At 47.0% G+C, this 20190-nt stretch overlaps 1 protein-coding gene across 5 annotated transcripts in view; it reads right to left on the bottom strand.

Annotated features, from left to right (window-relative positions):
• THAP7 (THAP domain containing 7) overlaps nt 1-20190 on the bottom strand; it is a 357684-nt gene that overhangs the window by 230479 nt on the left and 107015 nt on the right. For all 5 annotated transcript variants that reach the window (XM_069638992.1, XM_069638995.1, XM_069638993.1 and 2 more), the window contains exon 4: nt 2667-2746. In XM_069638992.1, the coding sequence (XP_069495093.1) occupies nt 2667-2746 (80 nt within the window). The remainder of the gene's footprint in view (nt 1-2666; nt 2747-20190) is intronic.

Here is a 20190-nt window from a genome sequence, read left to right as displayed (position 1 = left end):
GCAGCTCGGAGGACGCTGCTTCTGTTTGAATGTTACAGCCGGCGTTTGCAAGTTCCGTCTTCATCGCCTTCTCCCTGAAGCTCCTGTGTAACAGATTCCAGTCCATTTAACCAAATTATGTTCTCCCTCCTCAATTCAGTTTCTCCGAGTACCGAACCTTCATTTGATAAAGGACTGCCTGCCTGCTGATTTTGCTGTGTTCTTGCTCGCCCGTGTACCGACTTGATTGCCTGCTTAACGGACTGCCTTGGTGCTTTCATTGTGTTCTAAGCACTTTTCGTGTGCTTTCCCAGCGTGCCCTACTCCCATCTGGTGAGTGAAAACAAAAGTGTTCTAACGCTTTCTTCTTGATTCTGAACTGAATGGTACTACTCACAATCTATTAGCACACCTCTTCTTGTGTGTTTTGTATTGGACCCTGTATCCTCCTTTCCCATCTGGAATCCATTTTGTCTGGCTCCACTACGCAAGGATGCTTTGCTGTTTATTGACTACCTGGCACCGCCCTATACAAGTGCACATAAGAACGCTTTGCAGTTGTGCATCTACCCATATCTAGTGCGTCCCTCGTGCCGCCCGGGACTAGCTACCTGAATAACATTCCTGCTTGTTATTTTGTACTGTCGTGTCCAAATCCTGGAGTACTAGCTAACTCTAACCTCCTAAGGGTAAGACCTTCATTGTTTCTTTCCTCATTACTTACACCACAGGTCAGGATAGGTTCTAACTCCTCTTCTACAATTGCAGGGTGATTCCAGTACGTGTTTAAATCAGGGGACTGGGATGTTCAGGTACGTTCCTTTCTTGTTGTAAAATACTGGCAGTTGTAATTGCTTCAAGTGATTAACTGTGTGTTTCTTGCAGCTGGGTCCGTGGCGGTGCGTTCTCCCCGCTCTTTTGGGTGATCGGTCCCTGTGTCTGGTACTACTTACAGCAGTGGGTAAGATCATCAAAAAGGTCATTTCCCTCAGAGAGGAGGCTCGGGTGGAGGCTCCAACCCGAGCTCTTCAATCAATCATCCAGTCCCACTGTTCAGGTCTCCTGTCTTGACTACTCCCGTCCGGTGAGTAACATCCACAACATCACTGGCAAAGGACAAACAGCTGTAATACTCTTAATCCTCAACCTCTCTGCAGCCTTCAACACCATCAACCACAATCCATTCCCACAGGATTAAACTCTCAGGCACCATCCTGGACTTGTTCACCTCCTTCGTGATTGAAAGGACACACTGTCTCCATGCCCCCTTTTTTAATCCGACCCAACCCAAGTACGAGGTCCCGCAAGCCTTGTTCCCAGTCTTCACTCTTCCTCAACCTATACGTTGAATCCCTTGGACATGCCCTCAGCAAAACACATTATCCATTTCCACCAATACGCAGATGACACACGTATACTCATCCCCCTCACAACTCCACATCCTCAAAAGCGATTTCTTCACCATCACCACCCGAATGGCAACCCACCTCAAGATAAACTCTTCCAAAATGGAATACCTCCTCATCTGCCCCCAGACACAAAACCAAACTCGCTCCCCCCAGATCAAAGATTTCCCACAAACACCCCACACATAGCCCTCTCCACAACTGTTGAATACCTTGGCTTCACCATTTACCCTCACCTTTCCTTCACACACCACATAGTTGCTGTCACCAAAACTACAACTACACCTCCCACGAAAGATAGGACACATCCTTTCTTCTGATGGCTTCCGTACTGCAGTCCAAGCAATGGTTCGGGCCAAGCTGGACTACAGCAATGCTCTCCTCAATGTACTCCCAAGCAGCATCCTTGCACACCTGCGCGCCATACAGAACACTGCTGCCAGACTAATCCACTGCATACCAAAACAGTCACATGTCCACCAAGCACTTGCACAGCGCCATTGGCTCCCTGTACCACAGACAATTGCCTTCAGAGGACTCAGCATTGTTTTCAAAGCCAACCGCCACAAAAAAACACAAATCTAACCTTCACAACACACCCAAACCCATCACCCACACAAACCACCAAAAGCAAGCATTTACCCACTGGGCATCGAGGGTCTGGAGTACTCTACCATTTCACATCTGCACTGCACCCTCCATCATCCCTTTCAGAAAGAGTCTTAAAACATACCAGTTTCCTCACACAAGCCTTTCCCTCCATCTCCGATGCTATCATTTGTCTACCTTAATCTTTTTATTTTATCCTGAAAACATTTTGTAACTTCGGTTTCACCTCCCACCTTATTAGTCTTTGAACCTTGTAAGGCGCTACAATAACCTCTGAGCAGGGCCAGCGCTAAACAAAAATTCAAATAAAATACATCGTGCCTCCTCAAGGTTATGCCTGCCATCAACCAAAACAGGTGACAGCTGAAGATGTGAGGGTAAAGTGTCTGGGGGTGTTTTTGGGACACAATTAACCTTAGAGGGAAATGGTCTCTCAGGAGCACATCACAGAGTCTTGTCCCATATACGATTTCAGATTAGGACTCATCTTGGAAAAGGGGTAAGTAAATTGGTCAGGATAAATCAGAGCATCACGCTGGATGGACAGTCTAGCCCTTTCACCATCACAGGTACATATTTACAGTTCTTGAACAGTATCATCTGAATCACATTTTTTAATTCCTCTCCCCAGACTTAGTGACTTCATAGAAAGAAAAGAGCTTCAACACTCACCTGTGGAAAGAGATGCCCTTGTTTCTAGTCTCCCTCGTGTCTCGCATGGTGCAACCAGCGGCCGAACAATGGCGGGGCATCTAAAAGGGAAGCCCACATGAAGAAGTCATGCACCAAGCAACGGTCAGCAGACAAAGAATTGCATGAGAGCTAACAAGTCCTACCAATGAAGCAGGTACAGCCAAATGAAGAATCTGAGAGCGTCCTCACTCCTTTCCCCAACATATCCTCCGGCCAGGTAAAGGCTGTCACTATCGAATCCTGACCCTGGGGGTGGATATGCAAGGGCGGATCACCTGGGTGGAGGAGACTTGGGGAGTGGAGATGAGGCACCCTTGGGTGACACACGGTATCACCCTCCACCCCTCCCCCCCCCCCCCCCCATTTCCCTTTTCTGGTAATCCAACATCGCCCTGGGCCTTTATAGTTTGTTCCCAGTCCCTTCCCCATCGTTTCCATGACTTGTCTCGCCAGTCAACACCACTTTGGTACTGGGACGAGGAAGAGACACACTAGAGCCATACATTACATACACAAACCCCACTCGTACTGGACGTGGAAGATGCAACAAAGACTGACAAAAGACTGCAGAACTCACTGCGCAGTCTAGTTGTTAAAGACCTATTACAGCTGGCGGGATATTTAAAAAGCCAGTGCTGGAACTGTGAAGGGAACTTGAAGGAGAGGGACTTTGTGCAAGAGCAGTCGTGTGGAAATGGCTTAAGAAGTCCAGAGAAGCTGAGAGGGATGCACAGCAATCACAGCGAGAAGCCGGGTGAAAAGCAGGCCGGTGCGAAGGATCTCTGCAGAGGAAAGCTGGAGCTTCCCCCTGATCCAGAGAAGCAGCTCGAGAGACTGGGGGAGAGCCAGAGGGGCACCGCCGAGTGAACCGCACCATAGCAGGGGCTAGCAGTGTCAGAGGCAGTAAAGTGCATTGGCGAAACTGGTGGGCGATGTTAGGCAGAGTTTGTATGCAGTACTCTTTGGGACCACTAAACACAACTAAGACTACAGTTGTAAGCAAAACCAACCTTTGGTATAAGTCTGTACCACAGTTTTTGGTAGCGAGCTGAGCAGCCAGGCTTATCTCAAGAGGGAATGTGAGCTTTTAAGGGTGTACACAAAGGTCTACAATGACAAGTATTCAGATAGACACATACTCAAGGTTTCTTGGTAAAACACTTATTAATTTATTACACAATCATTTATAAAGCATTCACTAAATGAGGCAACCAATATCACACAATTATACCACAATACTGATTACTAAGCAGTTGAGCTCCCTTGAAGTAGGAGCAAAAAGACATAAGTTAATAAAACGAATATTACAGTTACTCTAAAACAGTGCAAATAGTTTGAGTTCACCAGAGGAGTTGATTCAATGCAATGGGTAGGCCAAAGTCAATGGGCTAGTGTTTTGTATAAGTAAAAACGGTTCTGGTATTTAAAACGGAAAAGTCTTTGCCATGGTTCTTAGAAGTAGTTCACGGAAGAAAGGTTTGTATGTCGGGTCACAAGCTGACTAGGCCTGCAAGTTGCCAAAGTTCCACGAACTTTCGCGGTGAGAGGTAATTTTTCTGGGTTGGGTTTTCACAGTACCTTATAATGAAGAAAACGATGCAGTTGAAGACTTCATTTCCTGGCAGTTCCTGCAGATCTCGCTGTTCCTGAGCCTCAGTCGTGGGGACAAGAGGGAGGACGTCAGGGAACTCCTGCACTGCACGGGGACGGGTCATAAAGCTGGCCAATTGGCAAATCTTCGATTCCGGTTGCTGTTCTTCAAGCACACAAGCTGGTGTCCTTCCCCTGGTTAATCCTCACCAGCTCCGAGAATGGTATCCAGGTGGTTTACGAGTTGATTGGTCCTACCAACTCAAAGGAAGAATTTGTCCTTGAAGGGCTGCTCTGTCGAGGCGAACTTGGCGATTTGGACCTGCAGCAGGGCTCCACCGGGCAAACCAACGGTCCAGTAGTTGCAGCAGCCGTCTCCTTCCAGCTCGTCTTTGGTTCTTTCGTTCCAGTGGCCTTTCAGTCCAAGAGACTCGCCTTTTAAACAGTTTTCTCCTATTCATTCCAGCCTAGCTGCCACTCACTCAGCAGGGTGGCTGTCCTTGCCGGACAGTCAGCCAGCCAATCAAGCCAGAGTGCATTTGGGTCTCCTAGGAGACAAATCACAGGGAGTTTCGGGCACCTCCCTCACTTCCTGCCCACTCCAGACACTCGGGCGCCAGAGGCGGTCTTCAGTCCTGAAGCCCGCCAAAGGCATAGAAACAAAGGGACCAAACCTAGTTTGGCACGCAGAGACAAACTCTAGAATGACCTTTCCAAAAAGAAGTGGCGTAAAAAGTAGACCGGGACCTGTTTAAACAAAGGGGGCTTAGGCGCCATCTTGAAAAACATGGCTCCCGCAATTTTTAGCTACTGGTGTTCGCGTCGGGAGAAATCATGGTAGCTTGTAAAACCACTGCCACCAGCCATTTCGATAGGAAAGGGTAGCATTTGACTGCTACATGAGTTTCTAGACACAGGGGATATTAGGTAACCCCTCCAGCACTCTATTGTAAGATAGTGTGTGTTTGGTGTATAGGAATTTAAAAAGACTAGTAAAGTCAATTTAACTTTACATTCTCTGGGAAACATTAGTTTATCCCAGAGAAGTTATTTAATCCTTGGGACAGCCTAGAAAGCTTCCCTGTGTCACTGCACTGAGGGTGCTGTGTAACACACATGAAAAGATGACGCCTATGAAGCTGTCTAAAACTCCATAATCAAAGAACACAAGAGTAAAAAACACATCAAAATACATGAGAGAGTGGGAGAAAAGTCTCACTCTCTCCAGGTAAAAAAAATCAAGTCCTCAAAATCCAGCAAAGTTGCTGGGGGTCTCTAAGGTGAAGGGAATTAGAACATTTATGAGATTTCTCCCTAAAAGGCGAGAAGGAAGCCGTCTGTGGAGGCGCAGGAGGACAGAGAACAATTTCAAGAGACAACAGGTTCCGCAGCCCCACACCACTTGTTGCACACACCAAGCAACAAAGATTGGTCTGCCCAGGAGAACTGGGAGTCCCAGAGCATACCGACACGAGTTTCATGGGGATATTTACAATATATGGCAAGCGGCTAAAGGAAAGACTAATTACAAGAAATCCCTCATGTAAGTGTATTTGGGAAAAATACTGAATAAGTACAAGCAAGTAATGAACTTTGCTAAAGCCAGAAAAAATATTAATACCATTTGAGTAAATTGGATGAGGCCGAGATGGGAAAGCAATGTTAATAAGCAAAGTTGGGTAATTGAGCATTAATTCATGTTTTGGAATAAGCATTGCCAAGAGTCAAGTGAGCATTGCCAAGAGTTGTTAAGAAGAATTCTCAGAAATGTGCCAATTCCCCTTCTACCTTAAAGACTCCCAGCTCTTTTTGCTGGACTTTAGGACTTTTAATTTCCAACCTGGAGAGAGTGAGACCTTTTTACAAATCTCTCATGTATTCTTCTGTGATTTGAACTCGTTCTTTTGGCTTTGAAGTTTGTTTAAACTTCATAGGCATCATCTTTACATTGTGACACACAGCACCTTCAGTGCAGTTACACAGGGAAGTCTTAGATTTCCGAAAGGTTTAAATACCTTCTCTTGGTGAAACTACTGTTTCCAAGAGCAGTAAAAAGAAATTGACTTTACTTACATTTTGTAACTTTCTAGACCCAGCACACACTATCTTACCATAGGGTGGTGGAGGGGTTACTTCGTATCCCTTTTGTCTAGTTTCTCATGTAACATTTTTGTACGTTACCCTTTCTACCATTAATGGCTGGTGGCAGTGGTTTACCTTTTCCTACCATTTTGTGTTTTTACTGCGGGCTGCAATTCCAGCCGCAGTAGGACACCCATCCATGGGTGCCGATTTCATCAAAATGGCCCCGCTCCATTTTCACTATTTCTTGTTGGAAAGGTCCTTCTTGAGATTTACTCTGAACGCCAAACCACATTTGGTCCCTTTGTTCATTTTGTCTTTGGCAGGCTTCAGTGCTGAAACCCGCCTCTGGCTCCAGCGTGTCTGGCAGAGTCAAGAAGTGAGGGAAGTGCCCGAAACTCCCTATGCTTAATCCCCTTGCTTACAGGAATGCATCCAAAGGTGATTGGCCGGCTGGCTGTCCCCAAGGCTTTTTGCTTGGAAGGCAGAGCCGACCACTGGACGAAGGAATCCGAAGAAGAACTTGGAAGAGACACTTGCTGCAACTCCTGGACCGTTGGTTTGCCTGGTGAAGCCCTGCTGCATTGCTGAAGCTCTGAATTGACTACAGAAGCCCTGCAACAGACGACTTCTCCCCTTGGGTTGGTGGGACCAATCAACCCCAAAGTGAACTCGTCTGAACATCCTCTGAGCTTGCTGTACTTCCATTGCTGCTGCAGGAACCAAATTGCCATCGAGAGGAACATCAGATCGAGTGCATCGCTTTGAAGTCGGACCCCGAACTCCAGGAAGATCCTCGAGACTCCCATGAAGCAGGACTGACCAAGCATGAGTCACCTCAACATAGTGCTGGACCCCAGATGCGAGGAAAGTCCATTAAGGTATCCGAGAACAGCGGTGGTGCTGTTTGTGTGAGACGCGAAGAGCTGAAACCGCAAAGTCCCTCTGATCTGAAGTTTGCCCATTGTTGCCGCCAACCTTCCATTCGTAGTGCAGGGGTCCCCAGATGTCCTCCCTCTTGTCCCCACGACCGAGGCCCAGGAACACAGGATCTGCAGACCTACACAGGAACAGAAGCCAGCTGAAAGCAGTTTTTTCTTCTAACCAAAGGTACTGCAAAACAAAGAGGACTTACCTTTTGTCGTGTAGCCTTGCTTGTTCTCAGATGAGACTTGTCTTGGTTGCCGTGGCAGGGTTGCTTGCAGCTTTGCCCCTCACAAGCCTCCCAGCTTGTGGCCCCACAGCAATTTCATTTTCTACAAACATTTCTAAAACATTGTGCAAGACTTTTTACCTACTTACAAGAAGTGCTTCAGCTCCCCTAGACTTTTGCTCAACATTGGCTGTCCTGGTTCCCTGAAAGACTCTTACCTCCGACTTTGTTCTTTGCTTTTCACCCCGGAAAGGGTTAACTTATTTCGCATTGGAGGGTTCTTAAAAAGTACTTACCTGCTGAAGAATATTTATTAAACATTGTTTTATCCCTCTGAAACTTTTCCTTTTGATCTCCCACTCAGTATTGCTCCAATTGTGCCAGTGATAGTGTCCTTAGTAAATCACCTGAGGGTGTAGGAAGCATCTGTGTGCCATCCCCAATCGGTATCATCTGTTTGTTTATTTATTTATTTCTAATGCGCACCAGACCCGAAGGTAACAGAGCGGAACAATAGGAATATGCTAAGCTTACAAGGTTGCAGAATATTTCACAGTACACAACAATATATTTACAGGTAAAATTACAAGGCAAAATAGAAGTACTCAGGTATAGATACAAATGTACAATATATAGTTTAAACACATCAGGTTATACATTTCACTAGATTGCGAGATAGATTAGGGCAACCCAATGAGGCAAATGGCACTCGTGCGGCTAGTGTTCAGTGGTGTTGAGCAGGTTGATATACATTTTTCTGAAATGTGGGTAGGGTTTGTTTTCTCGAATCTCGCGGGGCAGGGAATTGCACAGTTTGGCCGCCTTCACTGGAAAGCTGTGTCCGCCAATCTTAGTAAGTCTAAATCTCGGTACCACAAGGCAGTTGGCATTACTAGCTCTCATTGGTCTAGAGAAGTTCTTCTAATTAGTCAGTCTATTAGATAGCTAGGGGCCACAATATTTAGGGATTTATGGGTCAAGGAGACCATTTTTAGCTGTATTTTATTGTCGGTAGAAAGCCATTTATGTTGGCGTCCGATGGGGGGAAATGTGTACTCTTTTTATGCCTAGTGCAGCTCTTAAGGCGTTTTTTTGAAGAGTTTGTAGCTACTGGATAAAGACTTTATTAGCACTACTGTAAAGAGCATTACAGTAATCCAGCCTAGAGAGTATGAGTGCTCTGGCCAGAATCATGCAACTGTCGTTTGAGAGGAATGGCTTACCAGCTCTAATAAGCTTGCAGGTGTAAGCCGTGGTAGAGGCCAAGGATTTTACTTCTTTCTCGAAGGACATAGTTGAGTCGAGGTAGAATCCAAGGGTTTTTACCTCCTCAGATACTCTAATGATGTTTCCGTTGATGGTGAATGAGGAATATTCCTGACCTAATTTAAAAGGAGGTTAGAATGTGTGCCCAAGATTATCAACTCTGTCTTGTCATCATTCAGGCAGAGACCGTGGATGGCCATCCATGCCTGAATGATGAGATATACCCTATTCACCAACGCCGAGGCCTTGCCATGATCCCCGGAAAGAGGGAGGAGAATCTGTCTATCATCTGCATAGTTAGTGTAGGTGATACCCAGAAGGTCCAGATCATCAAACAAAGGTTTGGTGAATATGTTATATAGAGTAGGGGAGACACAGGAGCCCTGCGGTACACCACACTGGATTGGGGTGGGGTCAGCTGCTGCTGATTGGGAAAACACCCTCATGGTCCTTTCGCTAAGGAATGATTCTATCCATCTGATAGCCTCTATGGAAAAGTGAGCTGCTGAATACATCCAGCAGTCTGCATAGGACCTTATGATCCACTAGGTCGAATGGAGTTGAGATCTAGTAGTAGGAGAAGTGCAGTATTTCCATTATCTCTCAGCTCATCAATCTGTGATTTTAAGTCAGTCAATCAGGGCTGTTTCCGTCCCATGTAATGGGCGAAAACCAGATTGTCTAGCTCCCAGGAGCTTGTGCAGTTCCAGGTATTTTTGTATCTGGGTATAAGCAACTTTGTCAAGTATTTTAAGTAGAAATTGTACCGTTGTGATGGGGCGGCAATTAGTAGGAATGAGCGAGTCTAGAGTTTGCTTTTTTAAAAGTGGAAGTACCCAGGATTGTTTAAGGCTGGCCGGAATAGTGCCAGAGGCAAAGGAGGCCTTGATCAATTTGGAAATAAATGTTGACAGATTTCTGGTAGCATCTTTTATAATTTGAGCAGGACAGATGTCACCTTTGCAATTGGATGGTTTGAGAGATAAAATTGTTCTCTACCTCCAAGATCGTAGTTTTAGTAAAACTGAATCTGGAGGTCTAGTCAGTGGGTATATCACTGGACGGAAGGGTGTTTGCAGATAGCTGTGAGTTTACAGTCGCTTTTTTTTGTTTTATTTTATTTTGCAGTGTATTTATTTTATTAGCTAGTGCATGTTGAATGTCTGAACACCAAGTTTTATTTTTGATACATATGTCAGGTATAGGAATTGGGAACTCATTATTTTAGTATAGTGAACAATTCCTTCATGCTAGAGTTAGATTTGGCAATGCGTTCATTATAAGAATTCCATTTTGCCAGACAAACTTCATTTTTTGTAATGCAAAGAAATGGTAGTTAGCTTGCCTTTGTTCTCTATGGAGGGGCATAATCTCCATGCAGTTTCACATTTCCTTTTCATGATGCGTAGGTCCTTTAAATTGTGGGGTGAACCACTTGTTTAGGTGGGCTTTTGGTTTACTTGCTCTTAGTTTGAGTGGGGCAATTTTATCTAGTGTGGCGAGCAGAATTTTATTGTATTCAACCATGGCACTGGGGTCTAGATTACTGGACAGTGCATTTAGAGTCGGGAGAATAGCTGGGATTACTCGGTCCACTGTAATGTTCTTTTTATTTCTAGTTAGGCAAGGTGGTGCTAATTGCGGGAAAGGGTAAAGGTCTAGTGGTAGATTATGTGAAAGACACAAATGAGTGGTCTGTCCACAGTTGTGGCGTGATAGAGGTAATGGTGGCTGTGCAGTTGTGATCAGCTACCCAGTCCAAAGTTCTACATTTAATATGGGTAGGTTTGCTAACTTTTTGAGACAGTCCTAATGTGGTAAGGATATTGGCGATTTCTAGGGTATACTTGTCAGCTGAATCATTAAAGCCAAGATTGAAGTCACCAAGTAGTAGCAATTGAGTGGTAGTTTTGACATTGTTGGCTAGTATGCTATGCATATCCTCTTCAAAGGTCCCCAGGGGGTCAGGAGGCCTGTACAGTAGATGGATAGTAAGTGACTGGGAGTTGTTTAGAGGGAGTTTGGCCGTAAGGATTTCACATGATTGCAGCGATTGCGGGGGGGGGGGGGGGGGTTGGAGGGTGCTAGTCTTGTTGATAGGCTCGCTCTGGAGATGGCAATTTCTCCACCTCGGGTTCCATCTCTGTCTTGCCTAGATATTGTATATCCTTCTGGGATGGCTAGCATAAGCGAGGGTCCTGCGGCTTTATGTAGCCAGGACTCTGTTATGGCCAGGAAGTCCAAATTTCCTTTGGTTATTAAGTCGGCAATATCCATAGCATGGGCCACGAGGGATCTCGCATTTAGGAGTGCTCCTTGAAGGGATTGTGCTGCCATATTGACAGTAGCCTGGTGCTGTGTTGGAGGGTTAGGGAAGGTTGGTTTGTTATTATGATTCGTGTTCGGATTAGCGTTGGAGCGAGGAACAGAGGTATTAGTGCACTTCATGATAGTGAGGCAGTTAGTTTTCTTGTTTATAGGTGGTAGTGATATAGTGAGTGGTTCGTGTAGTTTGGAGAGTCTTGCGCAGAGTTTGGAGTTTCTGTCATTAGTAGAGCATGGGAGGGTAGCATAGGCTCCAGGGCCTGGTGCATAGAGAGATTTAAGTCGGACACATCTAGAGCTATTTACTGCCATATTTGTCTGGCTAGGCGAAAGTGGTTCAAACTCAGTTGGAGGGACCCTATTGCAGTAGTCTATGGTACTGGTAAGGAATGTAGTGGCCATCAATATACAGTAGAGAAACATATTTTACAGGAAGTATAGTATATACCTACAGGTACTGAGTTATTAGGTGAAGCGCGCCGCTAGATCAGAGTCAGGAGTCCCAAGCAATATGGGGGAGGCAATTGTTGACTATCTGATTTAGTGAAACTGAGTGTATATTGTGTTATAGGATTGCTCCCTTCTAAAGAAGGCTTATTCAACTGTTAAATTAATAATTGTTTAATCAAGAAACTTTGTGTGTGTTTATTTGAATAACTGTCATTGTGAAACTCTAATAACCTAACCTTACTGCTCACATTGACCCCTCTTGAGAGAAGCCTGGTTGCTCAGCCACTCTACCAACCTGTGTAGTACAGACTTATACCAAAGGTTGAGTCACCCATTGGGTGACAGGGCTGGTGCAGTCTCCCACAGGGTACTGCATACAGTCTTACCTAACCAGAGTAAAGCAGATATTATTGCTCATCATTGAAAGAAGTGAATGATTGAGAACACTGAACCTGAATATAAGAAAAACCTGGCAACAAAGGCGTCAGAGGTTTTGAACAGAAGACCTGAAAAAGTATGACAATGCATTATTCCGCAGTGACCACTGGATGTCGGACTATGCACAGCATGTGAATCTAAGCAGATACAACCATCAGAAATGCTTTCACTGTAAGTAATGCATTGTCTTCTGATGTTTTTTAATCTGCTTAGAATCACATGCTGTGCATAGACTAGCGAGCAGTACCCGGAGTTGGAGGTGGGTTGTGAGAAGGAACAGTAGAGAAAAGATGTCTTAATACTGCTTGTCCCACCTGGGAATCAGATCTAGAGTGAGGATCTAGACAGTAGTGTTTTGTAAAGGTGTGTACAGAACTCCAGGTTGCCGCTTTGCAAATGGACTCAAGGGGAACGTTTGCAATGAATGCTATGGATGCCCCAGTGCCTCGAGTAGAGTGTGCTCTTGGCTTGAAGGGTAGTTCTTCTCTTAGCAAGAGTGTAACGGAGAGTGATGCATTGAACAATCCATCTAGAAATAGTGGACTTTGAGACTGCATCTCCTTCTCTTCCTGCTGCCACCGAGACAAAGAAATGATTAGTCTTTCTCAGTGGCCTAGTTCTTTCCATATAAAACATGACAGCTCTGCGCATATCGAGTGTACACAGGCTTTTTTCTCCCAAATTGGAAAGGTTTTGAAAGAATGTTGGTAGTTCTATTGACTGGTTGACATGGAATTTCGATATGAATTTCGGTGCAAACCTTGGGTGTGTGCATAGAACCACCTTATCTTTGTGAACTGTTACGAAGGGGTCTAGAATAGAAAGAGCCTGTAGTTCACTTACTCTCCTAATGGAGGTGATAGCTATTAGGAAAGCAGTCTTAAGGGTGAGGTTCTTAAGAGTTGCCTTGTGCATGGGTTCAAAGGGTGAGCCCATGAGTCTGGTAAGTACCACATTAAGGTCCCAGCCGGGAGCTGGGTTTGCTATCGGAGGGTGTATTCTCTTTACCCCCTCCATGAAGGCTTTGATAACTGGGAGGGACTTTCCACCATGACACCTTAAGTTGAGAGATGGTGTATGCAGAAAGTGCCGCTAGATGGACTTTAATAGAATTGAACACTAGACCTGAGTCCAGTAAATGGGTCAGGTACAGGACAATTTGTATGGGAGAGCAGTGGACTGGGTTGATGCTCTTACCTCTACAACAGGTGACAAATCTCTTCCACTTGCTAGAGTAGCAGCGGCGAGTGTTGGGTTTTCTAGCTTCTTTGAGAATGTCCACGCATCTGAGGGAGTTGTAAAGGGAGTTGTAAATGGGCAAATTCTATGACCTCAGGAGTCAGGCTGCTAAGTTCATGTTCTGTGGGCATGGGTGTAGTGTCTTGCCCTTGTCCTTGTCCTGTGACAACAAGTTGTAAGGGCAGGGCAGTTTCACTGGTGGGGACAGGGACATCTCCATCAGGTGAGCAAACCATGATTGGCGGGCCCACATCGGGGCTAACAGTATCATGGTGACTGGTTCCTGGTGCATCTTGTGCACTTTCTTGTTCAGCAGAGGAGTCGGTGGAAAAGCGTAAACAAATTTCCCTGACCATGGTATCCAGAGACCGTTCCCCTTGGAGCGGTTCTGTGGGTATCTGGAGGCGTAATCTAGGCATTGTGAGTTCTCCAGAGTTGCAAACAGGTCTATTTCTGGGAAGCCCCATTGTGTGAAGACTTCGTAGACGATGTCTTCGTGTAACCGCCATTCGTACTCTGAGGGCAGAGGGAAGTCTCTGCTGAGTTCGTCTGCTAGCAGATTGAGTTCCCCTGGAACATGTTGTGACAATAGGAACATGTGTTGTCTGAGAGCCCACTTCCAGATGTTCTGGGACAGCTTGGACAGTCCTGGAGAGTGAGTGCCCCCTTGCTTGTTTTCGGTAGTACATGGCTGTGGTGCTGTCCGTGAGGACCATCACTGTCTTCCCTTGTAGGTGTGTCTGGAAGGCTTTTAGTGCCTTGAACACCGCAAGTAGCTCTAATAAGTTTATGTGTTTGGACGCTACGCTCGGAGTCCAGACTCCGTGAGCAGTCTGATGGGATAGGTGAGCCCCCCCATCCTGTGAGGGATGCGTCTGTGGTTAGAGTGGCTTCCACTGCGGGGGTGGCAAATGGTTTCCCTATTACCAGGTTTTCCTTCGACCACCACCGTAGCGAGAGAACCAAGGCCTGCAAGACCACCACTAGATCGTCCCATTGTCCGCTGGTCTGACACCACTGGCTGTTGAGCCACTCTTGCATTGGGCGCAGGCGCGCGTGAGGTACCAAATAAATATATGACGCCATCATTCCTAGCAAGCGCATTGCTTTGCGTACCGTCACCTCTCGACCGGCCACATATTGAGGAATCTGAAACAGCATATTTTGGACCCTCTCGTTGGAGGGGAAGACGAGGCCGTCCTTTGTTCGAATTAGAGCCCCTAGGAATTGTTTGATTTGGCTGGGGTCTAAGCTAGACTTCTTCTCGTTGATGGAGCAGCCCAGTTGGAATAAAAGGTCTACTGTCTTCTGGGTGTTTGAGAGGCATGTCTCGTAGGACTCCCCTGTTATGAGCCAATCGTCGAGGTAAGGGTATACCGGTATGGACAACCTGCGCAGGTGGGCCGCTGCCACTGCCAGTGAATACCCTCGGTGCAGACGCTATGCCGAAGGGTAGCACTCTGAACTGGTAGTGTTTGCCCTCTATCATGAACCTGAGGTATTTTCTGTGCGCTGCCAACATCAAAATATGAAAGTATGCATCTTTCATGTCTAGTGTTGTCATGTAGTCCCCCTGAGATAGCAGGGGAATTACCTCCTGTAATGTTACCATACGAAATTTTTGTGGTTTTACAAATTTGTTCCCTGGGCGCAGATCTAGAACAGGGTGCATGGTTAGGTCCTTTTTGGGTACAAGGAAGTACACTGAATAAATACCTTCCATTACCTGAGATAGGGGCACAACCTCTATTGCTCCTTTCTGTAGCAGCTGTTCTACTTCTTGCAGGAGGATGACGAGGTGTTCTGGTGACAGGCGTCGTCCCCTTGGAGGTCTGTAGGTGGGGGACCGATTGAACTCTATACAGTACCCGTGGGCTACGGTTGACAATACCCACCGGTCTGATGTTATTCCCTCCCATGCTGAAAGGAACGAGGTTATCCGGCCCCCAAACAGAGACGCATGGGAGGGGACCCGAACCTTCGGGTCATTTGGTGTTACTTGCCGGGGTGCCTCTGGGGCTGGAGCCTCGGCCTCTCCCTTGCCACAGCGTTGTCCTCTTTTGTTATACTGGTTACTGGTACCCTGATTAGAGTGCCAGTTGCCCGCAGTGTAATGCTGTTGCTGTTGGCGTTGGCGTTGGCCACGAAAAAAGCGCTTGTTCCCAAATCCCTGCCTGGTTGGAGGCTTTGCGATTTGGTCTAAGGTCTTTATTGTGTCAAATTCTTTCTTCGCATTTTCCAGTGCATCGTCCACTGCCCTTCCAAAGAGATTTGACTCTTCCATTGGCTTATTAATGAGCGACGCCTGCGTTTCTGCCTTGAAACCGGAATTGCGAAGCCAGACGTGACACTTCAACAGAATTCCCTGCACCAAAGAACGGCCAGCAGTTTCTGCCGCATCAAGAGTGTTCTTAATGATGCTCTGGTTGACCAGAGCTCCTTCTGTAACTGTAGCCAATAAGCGTGTTCTTAGAGGTTCAGGGGCTTCTTCGATGTCCTGCTTAAGCTTTCCCCATTGAGCATCGGCATAGCTTGCCAACAATGTATTATTATTGGCAATCCTAATTGAAACTGCTGCCGAGGCGGAAATTCTTTTGCCCAAGGCGTAAAGTTTTTTCCCTTCTTTGTCTGGGGTGCCTCGCTGGTTGACAGTGGAACCCCAGCCCTCTTCCTTGCGTTAGTAACCACTAAGGAGTCCGGGACCGAGTGACCCCCGATATATAATGGGTCTGACTGCGAGGGTGAGAACAATTTCTCGATTCTTGGATTGACCCCCCTTACCAGCGCGGGGGTAGACAGCGATGGGGTGAGTCGTCTCTTAACCGAGGCGAGGACAGGAATAGTTTGACTAGTTGGAGGTTTTTCCTTAATAATCCTTTCGACGAAATCAGTATCTGGGGTGACCTCCCCAGTTTCAACTTCAAAATGCGCTGCTGCCTTCCTCAGTAGCGCATTGAAGGTGGGCTGATCGTCTACTGGAGATGGGTTCCTGACTGGTGTGGTCTGAGAAGAAATGTCTATAATGCTGGGGTCTGTAGACCCTGATGGCGACTGCCAGGGCTGTGAGCCACCTTCCCTTGGGTCCTCCTCGTAGCCCTCCTCACCTATGTTAGTGTCATCATGAAAACCTTCTTCCTCTTGTTGGTCTTCATTATTCACAAACTCATCTTCTTCCTGGAAGCGAGAGTCCTCTTCAGTGAGGTCGTAAGAGTTCATGTCTTCCTGTAGGGGGTTAAAGAGCTTCGGGTATTTAGCCCATGGCCCCTCCTGGAGTACCTCCCTTGGCCTCTTGGGTGTCCTATTTTCTGGGATGGCCATGAACCTGTCCAGCTTGTCCATACATGACTGGAACCTCTCTGCAGTCCAGTAAGGTAGGCCAGAGCGGTCTGGGAGTTCCTTCTCCCTGTAGTTGCTTAGTTCTGTCCCATAGCGTCGAAGATCGCGTCCCTTCGCCTTCTGAGAAACCTTCTCGCTGGCTAGGGTCTTCTGTCGACGGTGGGAGCTGTCCCAGCCTACCCTCCGGCGTCCTTGGCCTTGTGAGCGGTTATCGACGTGTTACCCGCCGTCCATCTCTGGCCGTATTTCGAAGCTATACGCGCGAGGCTTTCGGAGAGCAGCTTCTCCGTCGAGGGATCGCTCACCGTAGGCAGTGCAGAGTCTTTACTGGCGACGTACGATCTTGCGAGGCGCGTCGCCTGAGGATTTGGGATTAGCACCCTTATTTACAGACAGCCCAGTCGCCGGTCGCAGAAGCGGTGGTGGGGAGGGCTTGCAACCCTTACGGTCGGCAGAAGGCGCCGGTGGACCCGACGTCTCCGTTGACGCTATGGCTGCCTTCATCTTCGACGAATGCGTGCCGTGGGGTGTGTGCTTATGCGTTTTCCTGTGTTCGTCCTCGTCGCCGGGGCGTTCATCCCCATAAGCGTGGCGTGAGCCGGGCTGGTCGGGGCCGGGGACGGACGACGCTCCCTCGAGAGGTCTACAACCTCCGTTGCGGAGGCAGTGTAATCACTTTCCTCGTCACATTCGGCGATGGCAGCAGTCGGCGAGGAGTCAGACCTAGACATTGCATAGGCGGCCCATCTTTTGACCCTACGGTCTTTTAAGGTTTTGGGTTTAAGTAACTTACAGGCCGCACAGCCGTCCTCTTTGTGATCGAGGGGCAAGCAACGGTTACACCGTTTGTGCTTGTCCTTCCAGGTAAACTTGCCCTTGCAGCGCGGGCAAAACCTAAAGGGCGACCTCTCCAAAGCTGAGGGTATGAAATGTGATTACGACCTCGAAAGAGAGGGAGGGGTAAGAGAAAGGCATTCTTAGAGTGAAGCAAAGAAATGACCACACAACCCCACTCACCCTACTGTATTAGGCCGGCGAGGCCAGGCCACGTGTTCGGCAGCGCCGAAGGATCTCCTCCGCTCGTCCCTCCGTCGAAGATCTTGCTCGGCAGAGAACAGCTTCCGCGTCGAGGGAGGGATCTATGTGTATGGTTATAAATAATAGTAAACGACCAAGGGTCGAGGAAATGATTTCGCAATGTCTCTCAAAGAGCTCAGCATAAAGGCGACCAATAACTGGGCGGAAAAAAACAATCTGAGGGACCTCGATGCGTGAGGGATTGTGGGTACACTGCATGTCACTATAGGGATAGTGTTACAGACACGCCTTGTCGACGTCCCCTTTTCGACTACAAAAAACAAAATGCAATTCTCCGCAGTGACCACTGGATGACGGACTATGCACAGCATGTGGTTCTAAGCAGATTAACAAACATCAGAAACAAGTTTCCTAGCAGGAGAGTGTACTGGGAAACTCGTGTTGGTCATTGCAAGTGAAAGCTAATAAACCAGTGAATGGTGATGAAAGAAGAAACAATAAATCTTCCAGGGCAAGTGAAAGGAATAAGTCAAGCCTAACTGTGCAGCTGGAAATGTGCAAAATACTTATGAAGCAGGTGCGAGAAAGGTGTGTCAGTTGCGTGCCTGTCAGCTGTGCCTAGAGGGAATACACCCTCCCAAGGACAAGCCACCTTGTGTCTGGATATAGGAAAAACCTGTGCATCGAAACTGAGGAATTGTTATAAACTGGTGAAAGACAACTTAATTGAAGAACTGGGAAGTGTCCCAAGGAGTTACATTATTTTGAAACATTGAACATCCTGAGGAATTGTGTTATTTTGGAACTGTGATAGACTTGAAAGCTTAGGGAAGGGAACACCTCTTTTCTGAAGTGAACTGTTTGAACTTTGGGGAAGCGAAAGCCCTTTTCCATCCGAGAGCTGGGAGAAGCTGTGAACTTTCATTTGACCACTTTATTTCATGCGGACATCCCCACACATTGTATACAGTTAGATGTGAGGGCAAGTATCGGTTTTGGACACAGACAGACATTTGCTTTGGCCTTCCTGACAGAGACCATCATTAGTTTAAGCTAGGTAGGGAAATCCCACCTCAGTATAGGGCAAGTTAGGCCGTTTTCCAACCCTCAACATTTAGTTAATACAAGTTTATATATAAAAAAAAAATTGTATTCAGTTGTCTATTTCATGATGCCTTTACACAACAAACTAGCAACTGATGATTTTTTTTCCCCACTAGAAGTGGTGTTGCCAACATAGGTTTTGTCTTTTCTGAAAAGAACATAGGGACTAGCCTGCTCTGTGAATTGAAATAGAGTGATGGTTGGCATGTATTGAAGCATGGTGACTGATGTGGAGGGCCCTTGTGTCCTTGACCCCCCCACCCCCACATTACTCATCCCAGCCGCTGTCCTTCTGCTGCACTTACTTGTGCTCACCCTACCCATGGGTGGTTGCACTCAAGTTCTTCTCCTCTTAGCACTTACCCTGAGCACACACCTATCCCCCCCCACCCCTCCTCCCCTCCTCCCCTCTGCACTTGCACATTCTGAACACGTACAAAGCATAGTAGGTTTGTCTCTCCTTCCCTTTATTCTCATTTTTTGTACCATTAATTCAATAATTTATCCTTGCTGTAATTCATGCTCTACCTTCCCCTGTCCCCACCCAGTTTGCCCTGTGGGAGCTTTGAAACTTTTTTGCTAATTGTTTAAGCGCCTAACAAGTGACCAATAACAAGTGACCAATAAATGCCCTTAGCATCTAGTGGATTGATTCATGACCTGTGGGACATTATTATTCTGTGCTTAAATGACACTTTTCAATAAATGTATGGCTTTGAAAGCAGAGCAATCACAAGTAGAGGACACTCGGGCTTATTAGGAGTTGGCCGGTATACAGTAAAAGTGCCAGTAATACAGTTTACCAGCACTTTTACCACACCGCCCAAGTACGAGTTTGACCGGGAACACAGTTGCCGGAATTACAGGCACCAGTATTAACTCCTACCAGCACTGGTAATACTGGCAATGAAAATACCTGATGGGCCAGAAACCTGCACCGGTAATACCAGCACAATGGTATCACTGGCATATCACACAATTTGATTTGCCGGTAATACCGGCAGATACTTGCCAGTAATACAAGCAAAAGCAAGGCAGAGATACCTACACCTAAAAGCAGGTGGTAAATGCACACAGGTGTAGGGAATTAGGCCACAAGTGCACCCAATTACCCCTGGAAGAGTACAAAAGGACCACACCTTCCCCAATCACACTTCCGACACCACCATGCTGCCACCGATCACAGTCAGCGTGCTCCAGGCCAACATTGTGCTGCAGGGCTGGAGAACCAGCAGATGGAATAAGGTTCAGTGGGTAGGAGGGGGATTGCAAGGAGACGATGCCACACAAGGTGTGCACCCATAGACCATGTAAGGGCCACACCATGGACCCTGACCTGCAAATCCTCATCCTGTACCGCCTCAACAGGGAGAGCTGCAATTAATCCTATGGATCTCCAACCAAATCCCTGCCTAAACTCTCCTCCCAGGAGGCCAAAGAAAGGCAGATGCTTCTAGAACCTGACCTTGGGAGTGGTGCCCT

This window comes from Ambystoma mexicanum, chromosome 1q, assembly GCF_040938575.1.
Source record: "Ambystoma mexicanum isolate Mex_15411 chromosome 1q, UKY_AmexF1_1, whole genome shotgun sequence".
In the NCBI taxonomy this organism is placed as follows: domain Eukaryota; kingdom Metazoa; phylum Chordata; class Amphibia; order Caudata; family Ambystomatidae; genus Ambystoma; species Ambystoma mexicanum.
This window is presented reverse-complemented; position numbering and strand designations above follow the sequence as displayed.